This window comes from Coloeus monedula, assembly GCF_965178545.1.
Source record: "Coloeus monedula genome assembly, chromosome: 2".
Taxonomy (NCBI): domain Eukaryota; kingdom Metazoa; phylum Chordata; class Aves; order Passeriformes; family Corvidae; genus Coloeus; species Coloeus monedula.
The window spans coordinates 58,031,853-58,048,368 of NC_138782.1; the positions used below are offsets into that span (position 1 = coordinate 58,031,853).

Genomic DNA, 16,516 nt, shown 5'->3' on the forward strand with positions numbered 1-16,516 from the left:
TGGCAATTCTCAGTGTTACAGAGCTGGTTCTACCTGCTGTAGTTATACAACTGGACTGTAGTTTCCCAATTTACAGATTTACTGACTTACTACAGTGTGAAGCCTCCCAACATTGAGAAGTTCTAAGCACTGCAAGCAATCATCATTACTGTCTTTTTAGAATTATGATAGAATCATGCCTAGGAATATTAAAACACCAAAGATTCCTCACACTGAAAGGCAGTATGTAGACTAGTGAAAGTATTATTCCTCTGCAGGTCTGGAGCAGACTTAGCTTTCCTCCATTACTTCTGTCTGAGTTGAGCACTTCCCTCTTCTTTCTGTAATATTAAAAACCCAACAACAAAAAACCAAGAGTATTTCCCAACTTATTTTTGAAAGCAAACATAAGACTATGCAACTATACCTGTCAGTGTTAAGACTCTTCAGCATAAATGAGGTGAGAAGGAAGTTGCCTAGCAAAAGTCATTAAAATAAAATTCCAATGAAAGGTTACATTGTCACTTCACTAAGTTACTAGATGAGTATCCAAGATCTCTGCAGACTTCCTGATCCACTGGCTCCTGCTGCATGGCCCCCAGAATCTTGAAAGAGGTGATAAAGCAACAGAAACATCTATTTCTCATGAGAAGAATCTTTCTGCCTTTTCCAAGATGTTTCACTCAAGGCTAGGCTGAGATGGAAAAGCAGCTGACCCTGAAACTGAACAATCCTGATGTACACAGGACCACACTCTCCTGCATTGCAGTTCACCTGCAGGATAGCTTTGCCATGGAGAAGGACAGCGAAAGCCCCTGTATATTCCTCACCAGCCATAAGCGGACAGGCTAACACCTAATGCATATCAGATGTGCTCAGAGCAGCTTTTACAACAGCTTCCCTGCCCAAGCCTTCCTTGAGATCAGTGATCAACAACCCACAGAGCGTGACTACTGCTTTTTCTTTGAGTTCACACTTCTGAAGGAAAATGTTTTTGTAATGCTGGACTTCCTGACTGCAACACAACAGCTCTGCATCAAAGTATGCTTTATCGCACTAAAATTGGAGAAGCCACTCAAAAATTGGACACACCTTTGAAAATGGTGTGCACAGGACTTCACTGGTATTAGGAAGAGATCTTGTGTTACACCTGTAATTACCTTGTCCTGCCTATGGTAAAGAAATGCCTGCACGTTCCTCTCACAGGCTTTCTTAAGAGACAAGAAAGAGATTGAAAAATGACAATAGAAGCGTAAGAGGACACTAGGGACACTGTCTTCTAAGACAGACTTCTACAGAAACATCTGTTTCAACCATGTGTTACAATTTAGGAAACTTTTACCACAACTTTTCTTGGTCAGCTGGCAGTGGCAAATAGTACAAAGGAAATATCTACAGAAGTTTCATAGCATGAAATGCCCATAACTGCACACATTCCTCTTCACAGTTAGCACTTCAGCAGTTCAGTGCTTCAACCACCCTGCACTGCTCTTGTCAAGAGACAGGGATTCACAGGTTTCAATTGCTTTGTGCCACTGTCACAAATACAACTGCTGTATCACAGCAGCAGGATGGCAACACTTTATGTTGGTGGCAGCAGTTCCCATATTCACAGAAAGAGGATCAAATTCCGTATTTCTGTATTTTGGGAAGTATATGAGGCAGACAAGTGCAGGTTACACTGAAATCTGCATCCACTGGAAGAGCAGAAAACATAATTTGGGAATCCTGGCAGAATGTCAAAAACAAAATTTAAAAAAATTTAAAAATAAAGAAACGTTAATCATTAGCATTGGCTCTAAACAAGTTAAGTCCTTAAATTTTAAATGGCTGTGTCAGTAAGAAGATGAACTTTTCTTCTAGGATAGCAGCTTTAGCTTTCAGCTGGGATAAACAACAAAGGGCTTTTGGTTACCTCAAGTAACTCCAGTAACACATCTGTTATGAATAAACGTCAGAACAGTTTGCTACAAAACTGCTTCAGTTAATACATATATTCTTGAGTAGGTCTAGTAAGCATAAGCCTTTGAAATCCAGTGCTTGTGAAATAGTGATAAGCAGTATGTTGATCCCAGCTGGAAGCACAAAAGAGGAAAATGCATATCTTTCTTCCCAGACTTTGTTTTATTAGTTCTCTTCTATAGGTTATTTAGATGTGGGTTTGGTTTTGGTTTTTTAATACATTTTTGTGAGGTTTCTTGTACTAGGTTTTTTCAGAATAACTTTTACCCACAAATACTATTTTTAGAAATAAAATATTCATTCTCAAGGGCAGTTCTAAAAGAACAAAACAGAAATAGCATACCTGGGATACAGGTTGGGATCTCAGGATCAGAGAAATCGAGAAAGCAGAAAGAAAATAATAAAAATAAAAACCTAGCTGCAAACACACCAGGTCAGAAATTGGCAGTATCTTTTGATTACATCCAAAAAAATGGTTCAAAATGAAGCATTTAATTTAAAAAGTGACAATACTCTGCAAACAACAGGCAATTAACTTAAAATTATTTTTGCTTTTTTTTTCTGTACTGTTTGATCTTTCACAGCAATTTCCCCTCTGATTACTGTTTGTAAAAAACTACTGGTTTTTAGGTATTTTACTGCTTAGAACAAGTGCAAGACATCTGACTTGTTATCAGCTGAAGCAGAAGCATTAAACCCCTTGCTGTCTTCACTGCACCAGTGAAGGTCCAGGGAAGACATCGGGTAGGCATGTATCTAAATGACAGCTTAGCCATTGTTTTGTCTCACCATTCACAAACGGACTACTTAAATTGCCATGTTTTAATCAATGCATCTTTGAAAAAACTCTCCACAGGTCAAAACACATGCTAAGTTCCACTGTGGATATCATAAAGAATACTGCAAGAAGTTTAAAAGAGCTGGTGTCCAAAATGTCCAGAAAAACAGTATAAATACAGGAATACAGGCAGGAGCCCCTCACATCTTTCCCATCTCAAGAGGACTGAGGACACCAGCTTTCTTCCAACAGTGGCTAACATTTAGGCAGATCTAATCATTTTCCTACCCTTTATCCTGAAATCTAAGCTTGTTCAAAAGCTAAGTACTCCAAGTCTGAAGAGATTTTCACTGCATCATCTGCAACACTGAATCACAGAATCACAGAATGGTTTGGGTTAGATGGACCTTAAAGATCATCTTTTTCCAACCACCCTACCATGGGAAGGGACACCTTCCACTAGACCAGGCTGCTCAAAGCTCCATCCAGCCTGGCCTTGAAAGTATAAAAAACATTTAAACCACTAATAAAGGAAACATCTGGGGCTATGACTTGACAAAATATGCCTTTTCATTTTAGTCCCTCAAACACACTCTATCAGACTGCAAGGCAAAATGTGCATTTGGACAGCCTATGCAGAAATATCAAGTGGCTCTTCAAGTGCCTATGACTCTCAGCCTGGAGAGGCAGCTACTCTCTGTTCTGCCTATGGTAAAGAAATGCCTACATGCTCCTCTCACAGGCTTTCTTAAGAGACAAGAAACAGATTGAAAAATGACAATAGAAGCATAAGAGGACACTAGGGACACTGTCTTCTAAGACAGACTTCTACAGAAACAGTACCTTGGGAATTCAAGAGATTATACATTATACTAGAAACTGCCAGTTAAGTGATAAAGATTTATTATTATGAAGAAGAGACACTAATTTTATCTTTTTAACTAATATAGAGCAACTGGAGAAAACGTATATTGCTTGTATAGTGCTAGACATCACTTCTTGTGTATGTGCTCAACATCTGCCTAGAAAACTAGTCTGAAGAAACTGGAACATTTTATACTATGATTTAATTAAACAATAAGCAAAACATAGAATTTACTTGTTTATTTAAAACCTCCCTTTAGTATTAAATTTCTTTTCAATACAATTGTGTTCTGCTTTCAGCAACATCAGAATTGAAAGCAAACTCATCCAAAAAGTGAAACTAAGTTCAGTAAAGAACTCCACTTCTGGATGAAGAGAGATCACAATATCCAGGTATCATTATTCCAAGTTCCCTCACCAGCTGTAACTGCTGGATCCTCACATTACTCTACAAATTCACATTAAAAATGTCTCTTGACCTGCTGGCTCACTTTCCTCTGAGCAATTTTTCAACTCAAAAATAAGCTCACTAGCCTGCAGCTAATAATTTGAAGTCAACCATACTGACTATAAGCACATTAGAAAGTAAACACAGACAAAAAGCTAAGAAACAAGGACTTGCATCACTTCTTCCTGCTAGTAAAACATGCTTGCAGACAGATGCAGAACAAGGAGATCTCTTCAGCCTCAGAAGCTGCACGTGCCTACAGTATTTCAGGCAGGTATTTAATTAAGTATTCACACTGGATTAAAAGGCCTATCTCATATTGGAATTGATAACAGAACATGAAGAGTTTCCAAAAAGTACAAAATACAAAGTCTGAAGCCTTTATAGGGTAAGGGACAGCAAGGCAATACCCAATTCCCACCAACATGCATGTGGTTTAAACTACTGGCACTTCTAGAATGAAAGTGTAATAAGCTTATCTTGAAACCATTTCTGTATGATTTTGTGTAAGAAAGAAGTGTCTAGGCAAGTTTTCAAGTGTTAAAGAGACTTGGAAATGTTTTCTGTAGTAATAAAGACAATAGCTTACTAGCCTCCTCAGCAACTTGGGCTTTCCTCAGTGAGGACAGATTAGCTCTACCACACAAGACTTCGTTGTCTGGCTGAAAATAATTTTTTGGTCATGAAAGACCACCTGAACTCTGTTCAAGCTAGTCCCACTCATTTTTTGTTACACATTTTATTTTTGATTCACAGAACATGACCTTCTTTATAGCTGTCTACCTGTAAGCAAACATCAGTACACCCCAAAGCCCACTGAAATGTCTCCTGGCCACCACTACAGGCAGAATGCATGCCAAGAACTTGTATTCAAGTGAATTCCTACACAGGAGGCCTCTTGTTCAGCTCAAGCATATGGGACTAAAAGTCATTGATGCAGAATGAGGTCTAAAATGGTTATATGACTAAGCTCTCTTAAAAGTCTTAGAATATAACAGATCTTAAAATCTTAAGGTGTTAAAGCAAATTATAGCTTCTTTCCATGCAGTTATAACTCAGGTGGGTAGATGCCACAGAGCATGAAAAAAAGCAAAGAGAAACTGCAATGTTTTCCAGATTTACAACAGCGCTTTAAAATGTTAAAGTCTGAGATTTATCTATAAGCAGTTCAGTGGTTTAAAAAAGCAGCATTCAAATTCTGATATTTTCAGAATAACTATCATGCACTATTTAAAAGAGGTGCTTGGTTACCTTTTGGTGTGTTCATACTGACTTATTTATGGGGTATTTTCAGACCCAAGAACAGAATCTCCATGCACCCAAGCAATACTGAAGCAAGGGAAATTCAGTTGCAGAAATACATTCAAGACACCCATGTGATTTAGAGATATTTCCAAATACTGACTCAGATGCTCCCCTGAATCATATCTGAGCTTTCAGTTGGGTTAAGCACCTAAAAAGCTTTTTTCTTGTTTAAAATATTACTTATAAACCAGTTTTCAGTTAAAAATGTACTGCAAAACTTCTACCATGAGTGAGGAGCTCCAGTGATATCAGATCTTTTTCAGAATCAATTTACTGCCCTGCTCCAAGTGCCCAGACTTCCCCGTGTTTTCCTTTCTGAATACCAACCTTTTCCAGATCTCAGACAAACTGGGGACTCAACAATTTCAAATTTGAGAACATTAACTCCAGTTTCACCACGACTACAGCAAGTAATAACTGCAGTAAGTACAGCATGGGTTTGTATTTACGGATGTTAGGCAGGATGCATTTATTTCAAGTGTGATTAAAATCGCTGCCTAGATTTATCATTACGGAGTCTCTGAAATCAAACTGCAACACTTGCAACTGTTTGCTGAACCAATACTTAATGGCATGTTTCAGAATCCTGTTGTGCCAAGTCCCCTGATGTTTGCCTGAAACTTTAAAGCCATCAGTATTGCACCCTCACAGTTCTGTCCCCAAAGAACAAAGCCAGTAAGATGTGAAGGTTTCAGAAAAATCCAGCAGCATTCACCAGAAAAATCGCCACATTGTGACCTACTCATTAAGACAGCTTGTAGTCACACAATAGTGCTGCCTCTACGAGACCAGAAATCAGAAAAAATTAGTAATTATCCTAATAATTGGAGAGGGACAAAGTTTTGTGAAGGTTATCTAGCGAACTTCAAGCCCTTTCAGACTCAGCACACTATTATACATTGTGCATCTCAATACACCACATGCACAGTATAAGCAAACGAATACCCGGCAAAGCAAACTAAGTGCATGTTAAAATGATGCTACTTCAAATAAAACTTCATCCATAAAATACAGAATGGAATAGCTGTACTACTCTGAAGTCCCAAACACTGGTAAATATTAATAGGAAAACACGTGCTCAATAGCACGCTCACTGAAAGCAGCTGGGAAGGAATCTGAAACGCAGCAGGATGAACTCTCCACATGGAATTCTGCTAAATTCTCTGTCACTTGAGTAACCAGCATTAATCAATATACTAATGTTTTGTTATCTCTTAGTTCTTATTAGAAGCACTGCTATGTGAAAGCCTATGTTTACTTATAGTTTATGAACGCAAGTAAGGAAACTGTTACACCAACATAAATGCATTACCATTTTATCAGATGAATCTTCTTTATTCTAGAAATGGGCAAGGTTCACTTTTTTGGGGTTCTTAAGTATCCAAGCCTACAGCTATTTTAGGCTTTTCTATTGGCAGCGTAGAAAAGTACAAGACCCTGTAAAGTTACAAATTTCATTTCATGATAAATGGCAGCTCAAATAAGCAAAGCTCAGTCATTAGACCTGGCCAGAGAACACCCAGCACATGAACTGGACATTAATGATCTGCAATTTAATGCAATGTGCACACTACCAGTGTAGGCCTATCCCACTTTAAGACAAAGAAGAAAAGAAAAAAAAAAAAAAAAAAAAAAAGCCTGGACAGATGCATCAGAAAAACAAAACAAAACAAAAAAGAGAGATAATGAGATAATGAATGACAGAACTGGATTAAGTCATGCAACATTTAAAGTTTGACAGGACACCTCACAAACTTTTCTTGTACCAGCAACGTTTACAGTGACAGAAAGCATCAAAAAAGTCTGAAAAGAAAATTAGAACTTCTGCTTCCTCATGAATTACTAGAAAATTTGGCAGCTTGACAGAATGTGACAGAGCTGTTGATAAAAAAAATGTAATTCAACAACCTTCATACAAACTTCCAAGACTGTGGTCTAGTTATTTGCAACAAGGAAGATGCTTAATTTTGTATTCCACAAGCAATAATTTTCAGAAGAAAAATATAGGGCAATTAAGGAAGGAAATTACAATCCTGCTGAAAGAACTGTGCTGTAACTAGGTAAGCACTAATTACATTATATTATCTTATGTAATTGCAATATTCAGTTACTGAATTAAACCGTGACCCGCCAAAACAGGACTAATGCAGTGGAAATAAAATATTTAAGCTTCACTCTCAAATCTGATGAAGGTATAGGGTGAAGCACCTAATCAGTCATTGCCTTACTGCTGCAGAAAGATGAATTGTATAGGCTCTCCAGGCAATACTTGAATTTAAATCAGAACTAGAAGAAACAATAAATGTAATAGTCTTATATCAGTAGTCTTTCTTCTGGAAACCACTTATATAATCACTGTAGTGGAAAAAAAAAATCCTCATACAGAAGGGAGAAACAGCTTAAAGCTATTCTAAGACAATTTTTATGGCTGATCTTTAAAATTAGCCATTTTGTTCTATCAACCAGGAAAGCAAACACTTTGTTTGAATTGAGATGACAACTTATTTTTGCTCTGAACATTGAGAACTGCAGTTTCAGAAGGCTGGGAAAAGCAAAAGCAAGTCCAAAACCTACTGTGTTTAAACAGAGATACCATATGAATATACAAAATAAAAGCACAACAGTTCCCTTGCCAAGGAGGAGCAGATGGCAGCTCAGAGCAGAAATCAGTACCTCAAAGTAGTAAGAAAGAACACCCATCAACCAGTTGTACACCAGTCCCACTGTTTCACAAGAGTGAGACTGAATGATTTCACCTGGGCATGTCCCACTTGCAGAAACCCCAGGCCAGACATGGCTGCCTGTCCCCAGAAGCAGCTGTTTTGCTGGGACTCCCCAGAGACCTCCCACAAACTGCACTGCCTGCCTTCTCACCACCTCCTCCTCCTTCCAGCCACCTATTTTGCACATTGGAAACCCCTCCTGTATAGTGGCTTCCTTTAAGGGGCAGGACCTGGGGGAAGAGCTGCTCCAAAATATAGGAGGAAATAGAGCTTTTACCCACAAAAAAAGAAGTTCACACACAAAGTCACTGGTTTGACTTTACCCAGCACACTTCGATGAGCACACACCCTGTTACCAGCAGTGCCCAGGACAGCTCATGTGCCCTTCATACCTTGCCATGTCCTGAATGCCTCCTCGCAACTACACAACAGCTGGGTCAGGCTGCATAATGGCAGCTCCCTACAAGAAGAGCTGTCCCTTGTGTCCTTCTCCCCTTACTATGGGTCTCACAGATGACTATCTATCAAAGTTAAATGATTCTGATCTTAAATGTCTTTTTTTTTTTTTTTTTTTTTTTTTAACAGAGGCTTCTTATTCATATGAAGCTCAAAGATAGAGACTGTTTTGGAAAAAAAATGATAAGGCTCTGAGTTTAAATTAAAATTTCCAGTAAGCAATATGCTTTTTTTTTTTTTTTTTTCTCTTCAGTAGCACTTGAATTTTGCTTCTTGGACTACTACAAGATTGCTCTGTTGTTTGAACTTTCTGTTACTTGGGAAGCTCCCTTCCAATCATAAACTGCTGAGAAAGCAGCAATACAACTAAAGAAAATAAAAGCACAAGCTCTGATTTTCAGCCCTCCAAGAAGTGTCAAGTGAGTTTGGATGCAATTGCAATTGTGAAACATGCCTTGAAATAGAAGAGGTTTAGCTTTAAATGCTGAACACTGCAATAGCTATTTACTTAAAATAATTCTAGATATCTAAATGCCCGTCTGTCCGACTGCAGGGCTGGTTGAAACAAATCACTCCCACTATTTACAGTCTCTTCTCTATTACCTGCTTTTAAAATGTTTTGCAAGACTGCTTCCAACACCATCAATGTTGCAATTGCTTGTAAGTTTAATACAGGAGGGAACCCACATATTTGAAATCGCAAAATTCTCAAATGATTTTTACCTTGGTGATTTCTGTAAACTCTGAAATTTGGCAGATGCCCTAATCAAATAAGGAGGAGTTTATTGAATATCCATACACTCTTCTAAGAGTTTTTTCAAGACCTGAAAATCTGAGGAGGAAGATAATTCACAGGAAAACCTTGAAAGAATGGAATAAAATAAACTTTTTTATGAAACTACAGTTAACTGTAAAGACTTATTGCTGAAATAAAATCAATATACAGAGAAATTCTGCCAGAGTGAAAATCTGAAACCCTGAATCTATAAACCAGATGTAGCTTATGACATCTGATACCAGACTTCCTTCTCTTTAGCTGCTGTAATCATGCTTTTAAATGATGACCTCTGGTAATGAGTCTCTGATGACTCAATGCCTAGGTGCTCAAAATAACTTTGAAAAACTGAGTCAGAGGAATCATTACTCAAGCACAGCATCACACAGAGTCTTACCAGCTCCCCAGCTTTCCAGCACAGAAATGAGAAACCTTGAACTTGTAATTGTTGCAATGCAACACAAACCACATATCACTGAACCTTTAAAAGAGCATAAGGCCTGACAGAAAGACAAAAGAACAGAAAACCTGTGTCTTCATAAAATAAGACCATATCGGTTCTCACATTCATCCTAACATCTTACTCCTCCAATAGGTCAGGAATCTGTGGCCAATCTGCATTACCAAACATTTTCACCTTCTCTAGCTATCTCACTGCCCCTTAAAAAACAAACTACCAAACCAAAATAATCTAAAAAGCCCTAGGAAGTATCCCCGCATCTACTTAATAATTGCCTAAAAAACCCAAACAACATTTCACATGATTAGACCATAAAATCAAAATTGTTACTTCACCTAACTAATTTTGTTCCATCACATCCTACATATATAGATCAACTGTGATCTCATTTTTTCTTTATGTCTTGTTCTGCTGAATTAGATAATGGAACATGTTGAATGGATTATGACGTGATCTGCATACTAGAGGATCATCCCAACTCACAGATGTGTTAAGATTTATTAACTGAATCTTCCCTTAAGATGGATTTGCGAGAGGAGTCTACTTCCAAAGTTAGGAAAATACAAAATGTAGATTAACAGAACACAAAGTCTGGGTGTTTTGGAGGGTTTAGCACAGAGGGGTGCTTCACTTCCCAGCGCAAATCAGAACAATGAATTGTTTCTGACCAACTCAATGAAAACATACAGATTTGTGATGGTATAATGGAAAATGTGGGACTTCTTTGAGAAGCCTTACACTGCTTAGAGAACAATGGAGAATGAAAAAGAAAGATGAAAGGAAGAATACACACTTAAAGATAATAATCCTTAAGTCTAATGTGCTATTACCATTCCCTACCTGAAATTTTCACCTGTAAATCATGACCTTCCCTCACCACAACTGCAAGAACCATGATGAATTCAACTATACCTGGCCAGTGATATTCACAAGAGAAAATCCAACATGATTAGATGGACAGAAAGTCTTGAACAGCATTTCCTTGTTTTAGAAGTATTGTTACATTGTATCTTCTTTAAAGAACAGAATTTTCAGTCTAAGCTTTCATCTCCCATAAAAAAGGGCCCAGTCCTAAAACCAGAACCAGATAAATGAGTCCTCAAAGTAGACAAACCATCGAACAATCAAGAACATAATGGTGGAATATAAGTGTCCCTAAAGTTATAAAGAAAAAACTGTTGGTACTGACAATAAGAGAGGCCTAACTTCATGAAGCTTATCAACAGCTGCCTTATGAAACACCTCTCTTGGGAAAGCAATGTCACCAACATCATGATGTTACTCCAATAAATCAGCTCCTAGTTTCAACTTCTAAATTAAAACTCTCACCACATGTTAGCAGCACAGGTTCTAGAAGAACTGTCTTGCCCATAGCCTATTCAGTTTTCTCAATAACATCACTTCCTTCCAAAATCAGGGCTTAACAAATGGCTAAAAATCAGCCTTTTCAAGAAAAGGACTTGCCTACATGTTAAAATAATAAATAAGTTTAAAAATAGGCTAAGGTAGGGAGAATGTTGTTTGAAAACCAGCATATTGCTCCCTGACATTTCTACCTCTCCCTATTCAATGAAGCTCAAGAACAAAAGAAAGGGCATGAGTAAGGCTGGGACTTGGCAAACTCCAGTGGGGAAAGAATAGGAAAGGCCAAAGAAATCACAGAAGAACAAATAGAAGAATGACAATCTCATCTTTGGCTTTTGTAAGCAACTATGACAGAAAGACATTTACAAAACTGCATCTTCCTTGTGACCAAGTTTTGAAAATTTTTTAGGTTCAGGCACTTTCTGACATCATTTGTGACACAGTTAAAAAATAAGAATTAGTAAGATTAACTCTGTTTCTGAAGGAAGCATCGAAAATAAAAGTATCTAGCTTAAAGCATCGGTTCTTAAATGTGGACGTGAAATTGTTTTACCTCTGAAGTCGGGTTCAGTTAAATGACTGCAAAACTTTGGAAGTCTCCTAAACAATCTTCTTTTTTTCTTATTTTGATAGGGTTTAACACTTGTCTCAGTTTTTAGAGCATGTAACCTTGAGCAAACCACAAAATCCACTGCCAACCTACAGTAAGGACCTAGCCAACAAAAGAACTGCCTCCAGAAGCCTCAGATCCTCCATTTCCCATGTATATTTCCACCCTTCCTTGTGAAAGTCTCCCCCTCCCAAATATACCACCCCACCCAATCTTCCATATCAGCTCTGAGCAAACTTTCAACTACTGCAACTCCCTAGAACTGGAGGAATGGCTCCGCTGCTTCCATTCAGTAAATTTTTTTTGCTATTTCAGCAACTTACTGTAGCTTAAAAACAGGCCTGACAAGTGTTGGAGTAGACTCCTGGGATGTACATACAGCATGGGATGAGGAGCAAGAAAGGAGAAGGAGCAATGGCCACTGCTAGCTTAGCTCTCAGCATCAGGCACAGCCTCCACAGCCTTCAGAGTGCTTGAGGCCTACAGCCACCCCAACCTGTTTTGACAAAAGACTCCCTACCAATTGCCAGCTAACAAATATGCTAGGAAAGCATCAGTAAAGGCTTCTTGGTATGAAAATAGTAGTTCTTTCCCCTAAAAGCTTTTATTGTTTCAATAAGAAACGCACTGATTTTGAATGGCCCATTACACAACTGTAGACCATGTCTTCATACAGGAAAACTCTAGGAATTTAATTGCTGTTTAACAAAGTGGGAGCAAGAAAACTGGCCAAGGACTACAAACCAGCTATGGAAGAAATCCCTGTTTGCATCCTCCATCCTCACAAAATCTAACAGCTAGATTCAAGCATTTGTAAATATTGTAGAGAAAATGATAAAGCTGAAAACAGAAGCTGGGCAAGTTCAGATTCAAAATAAAGAAGCATTAACACCAGGAGAGTTGATGTTAAAAAAAAAAAAAAAAAAAAAGACAGACTGGGTTTTCCATCATTGAAAGCATTCAAATCTAGACTGAATTTGCCCCCAGCCTTCCTTGGAAAATATATTCCAGTTTAAACAGGAATTAATACAGGAAACGCTAACAGCCCATACAGCACAGGCCAGGCCAGACTGTCAGTCACCCTTATCAGCTATATAGGATTTGACACCATTAAAGTTCAAAAAATTTATACTCCAGACAACTACCTACAGTTCAGTTTTGTTAATATTTTGTGTAAAATACAAATACACTTCGCATATTTCTTTCAAAAAGATGCAAATCTGAAGGCGCAGAAGCAGAAGGTGAGAAGTTTGTTTACAATTTAAATAACAAAATTTACTTTTGAAATGAAATGATGACTAGCTTGTTGGCCGAGCTCCTAAAAACTGTTTTTTCAGCCCTTACACTGCTCAAAAAAACAATGTATCCATTACTACAGCTGACGTTCGCACAACGTGAACAAATTACAATCCAAAACAGGGCAGTTTGCAGAGAGGGACCCATCTCCCGAGTAGAGCTCACAGAAAATTAAGTAAGCTCTTCAGTACTGATCTCAGTTTCAGCATAAGAAAATAATAACAAGAAAATACCAACTCTTTACTGACTACCACTTACCAATTTTAGCCTTCAAGTTAAAGTACATTACCATATCTTGCAATGTGTAGAATGAAAAAAACTGCACCATCTGATTTCAAGCCAGTCCAGGTTAGGAAGTCAGAAATTATACGCCCTTCCGTCTGGGACCACAATGTCTCAAAAATATTTAAAGAAAAGCAAAGTGAATGTTTCCAAACGTATGAATAAAATGGATCACGTGTTCGGCACAGAACACAGGATCCCATGAGGATACTGCACCTCAAAGTGTGCAGAGAAACAGTAAACTGGTTTAGTACAGTATCTGCCTAACATACTGTGTATTATGTAGTATATGCACACCAGAAGTAATTTTCTTGCTACCTGCAAGATTGATTAAAAATTACTCATACACACATCCCATAAATTAGTGGAACCCACCAATGTTGAAACCAAATCTATCAACAATATTCTAAAAGCTCAAAAGGAACACAAATTTCACTATATTGACTATATTCACTGTATTTTTAAATTGCCTAAGTGATTTTGAATCCTAAAATCAAGTTCTCTGTTCTTCTGAAAAAGTTCATTAAAACATGAGCCACCATCAGCTTACATGGTTACAGAGACAGCTACTTATACATTAAATCTGACACGTTAAAGATGTGCAATTTCTTCAGCACTGAGAAGTGCAACACAAGTAGTACACTGTATGAGAACCGCCTCAGTAAAAGGAAGTTTTTTAAACAGCTGGCCACACTAATGGAATCAGGTGACTCAAAGTAATACTTCAAATACCAAAAAAGTCTTCCTGAGATATTTAGACAAGTCACAGATGAGTTGCTGGTGCATGTTAACTCACACCTACACAAGCCGAGGTGCTTTCATCAACCAATATAGTAAACAAATACTGTTTATTTAGATATTTTCAGATAGGATGGGCTAATTTTGACAGTTGCATTAGTAGCAGATACTGTTGAAGAACTGAACAATTTAACTTCCTTTTTTTTTTTTTTTCTTGTGTAAAATCAGAGCTTACTATTAAGAGGTCGCACAGTGCGGACTCTGGACTCCACCAGAGACCCGGCACAGCCAGCCCCGGATGCCACCGAGGGGGTCAGCATCAGCTGCCCTGACGTGCCGGGGGCGCGGGGCCGAGCGGGCCGGGGCAGCCGGTGCCGGGACGGGGCGGCGGGGCCCGCGGGTGGCCGAGGCCTCTCCCACCGCCCCGCCACTCGCCGGGCTCGGTGGAAGCGGGGCAGGGGCGCTCGGGCTGCAGGACCAGCACACTCGGCCTCCGGCGGCTCTTCGGCCCTACGGTCGTTCCGCAGAGGCGTGGGGACGGCGGGGCACAAACACAGCAGAAAAACAACTTTCCCCCGCCCCGGAGTCGCCGCTGCCCCGCCGAGCCCCGACCAGGGGCCGGGCAGCGGCGGCGAGGCCCGAGAGCGGCGCTCCCTCCCTCCCGCGGCCGGCGGCGAGGGGCAGGCGCCGGAGAGGAAGCGGCTCCCCCGACCCCCGGCACACAGCCCGTCCGCCGCGGGACCCCCACCCGCCCGGCCGGGCCCGCTGGCGCAGAGGGCGCCCCGGCGCCGCCTCCCGACCCCCGGGCGCTGCTCACCTTGGTGGCCATGGCGCTGCCGGCGCGGGCTGCGCTGCCGCTCTGCCCTCCCTCTCTCCCTCCCTCTCTCCGTGCCGCGGCTGCTCGATCGGTCGGTCGGTGTGTCCGGCCCGCCCGCTGCCGCCGCTGGGCCGCGCAGGCGGCTCCTCCTCAGCGTCCCCCGGCCGCCGCCGCCGCCGCCTCCTGGGGGCCGCTGTGCGGCTCAGCAGCCGAGCGCCGGCGCTGGGCAGGCGGAGGCTGATGTGGCCGCGCCGCGATGCCCCCGCCTCGGCCGCCCTTTCCGCCGGCTCGGCTCGGCACCCGGAGGCAGTGGCGGAGCTGTCTCTGCCCGCAGCCTTTCTGTCAGGGCCGGGGGGAGGGAGGCACCCGCTGCGCTGCGGTGATCCCCGGGGGAGCCGCCCCGGCCGGTCCCAGGGGCGATGGGGGCAGACGGACCTCCCCCACCCCCAGTGCCCTAGAGGGCTTCGCTTTGTAGTCAGAGTTTGGCCTCAAATTCTCGCTCGCGTGGGGAAGAGAGCCCGCAGGAAGGCGTTATGTGCCCCTCGGGTGCCTTTGAACGGAAATTTCAAAGTAACTGTACAGCAAGGAAAGCAATTTTTTCCTCGGCCATGCTCCATCCGCAGTTGTCAGGGAGCTGTGCGTCACCCCTGACCTGTTTCAGCCGGGTCTTGGTGCACAGCAGCAGTAAAAAGCACCAAGGAGCTGCTCAAGGTCGGTAGCATTCCTGTTGGGCACACTACGACCATATCAAAAAACTAACTGCGACCCTACCTGACTTCCAGCCTGCAGGAGAGATGAGATGAGAGTCTAAAAGAAGGGGAATATGAAAATACAGTGGCAGATCACGCAAGGTACTGCACCATCCAAAAAGTGCAGCTTCTCATTGGTATTTGTGTAGTGGTTGGCCTGGAATCAGAAGATGTTTCCTTTTTGTAGAAGGAAATACACGGTGTAACCGTCAGGAATGCCAGGGAGAGCCCTAGGAGGCAGGTAGGCTGTAGGGAAACTACATAGAACTCTACATCTGTATTTCCTTGCCCGAAGAATTACAAGCTTTTCTTCTGCTATTGGTATAGTTTCTCAGTGAGAGCTTTATTAAAAGAGAGAAATATGTTCACCGGGTTTGGTTGGTTTTTTACATTGGAAAAAAATTTCCACCTTGGACCTGTGAAATAGTTTCCATGGAGAGTGAGGATGAGGAAATAAGAGGAAGCCGGCTGTTCAGTTGCCACCACTTTCTGAGTGATTGAACTGATGAACTTCAGAAGTTTTCTAACTCACTCACTTCTTTTTTTAACTTTTTCAGAATTCAAATAAATACAACATTTCCAACTTCCTATTCTCTGTAACAGCAGTACCTAAAGTGAAATCTTTGTGTGTGGCCCACAAAAGACCTTTTAGGACACCACCTTTAAGCAGAAGTCTTGTATTTAGCATGAGCTTTGCCATGTGGTCCCTCAACAGACTGGCATTTCATCCACCTTAGAAGCAAAACATCATGAAGCTGGCATCATTTCTGTACAAAGAGACCCTCTTTTTCCACCTTCTCACCAACAATCTTTCCAACATGGTATGTTTTGATCCAATCCTCTAGTGAACATCTTACAACAAGGGGAGAGGTATGAAACGCAGAGACCCAGCACTGTGTCCCTTAGGGA

General features: G+C 40.9%; 1 protein-coding gene across 2 annotated transcripts in view; it reads right to left on the minus strand.

Moving 5' to 3' along the window:
- The window catches only part of SNX9 (sorting nexin 9), a 60,461-nt gene extending 45,562 nt beyond the window's left edge, over positions 1 to 14,899 (minus strand). For both annotated transcript variants that reach the window (XM_082276864.1, XM_082276863.1), the window contains exon 1: positions 14,859 to 14,899. In XM_082276864.1, coding sequence (XP_082132990.1) covers positions 14,859 to 14,870 — 12 coding nt within the window. In that variant the 5' untranslated portion in view covers positions 14,871 to 14,899. The remainder of the gene's footprint in view (positions 1 to 14,858) is intronic.
- Positions 14,900 to 16,516: the final 1,617 nt, after the last annotated feature.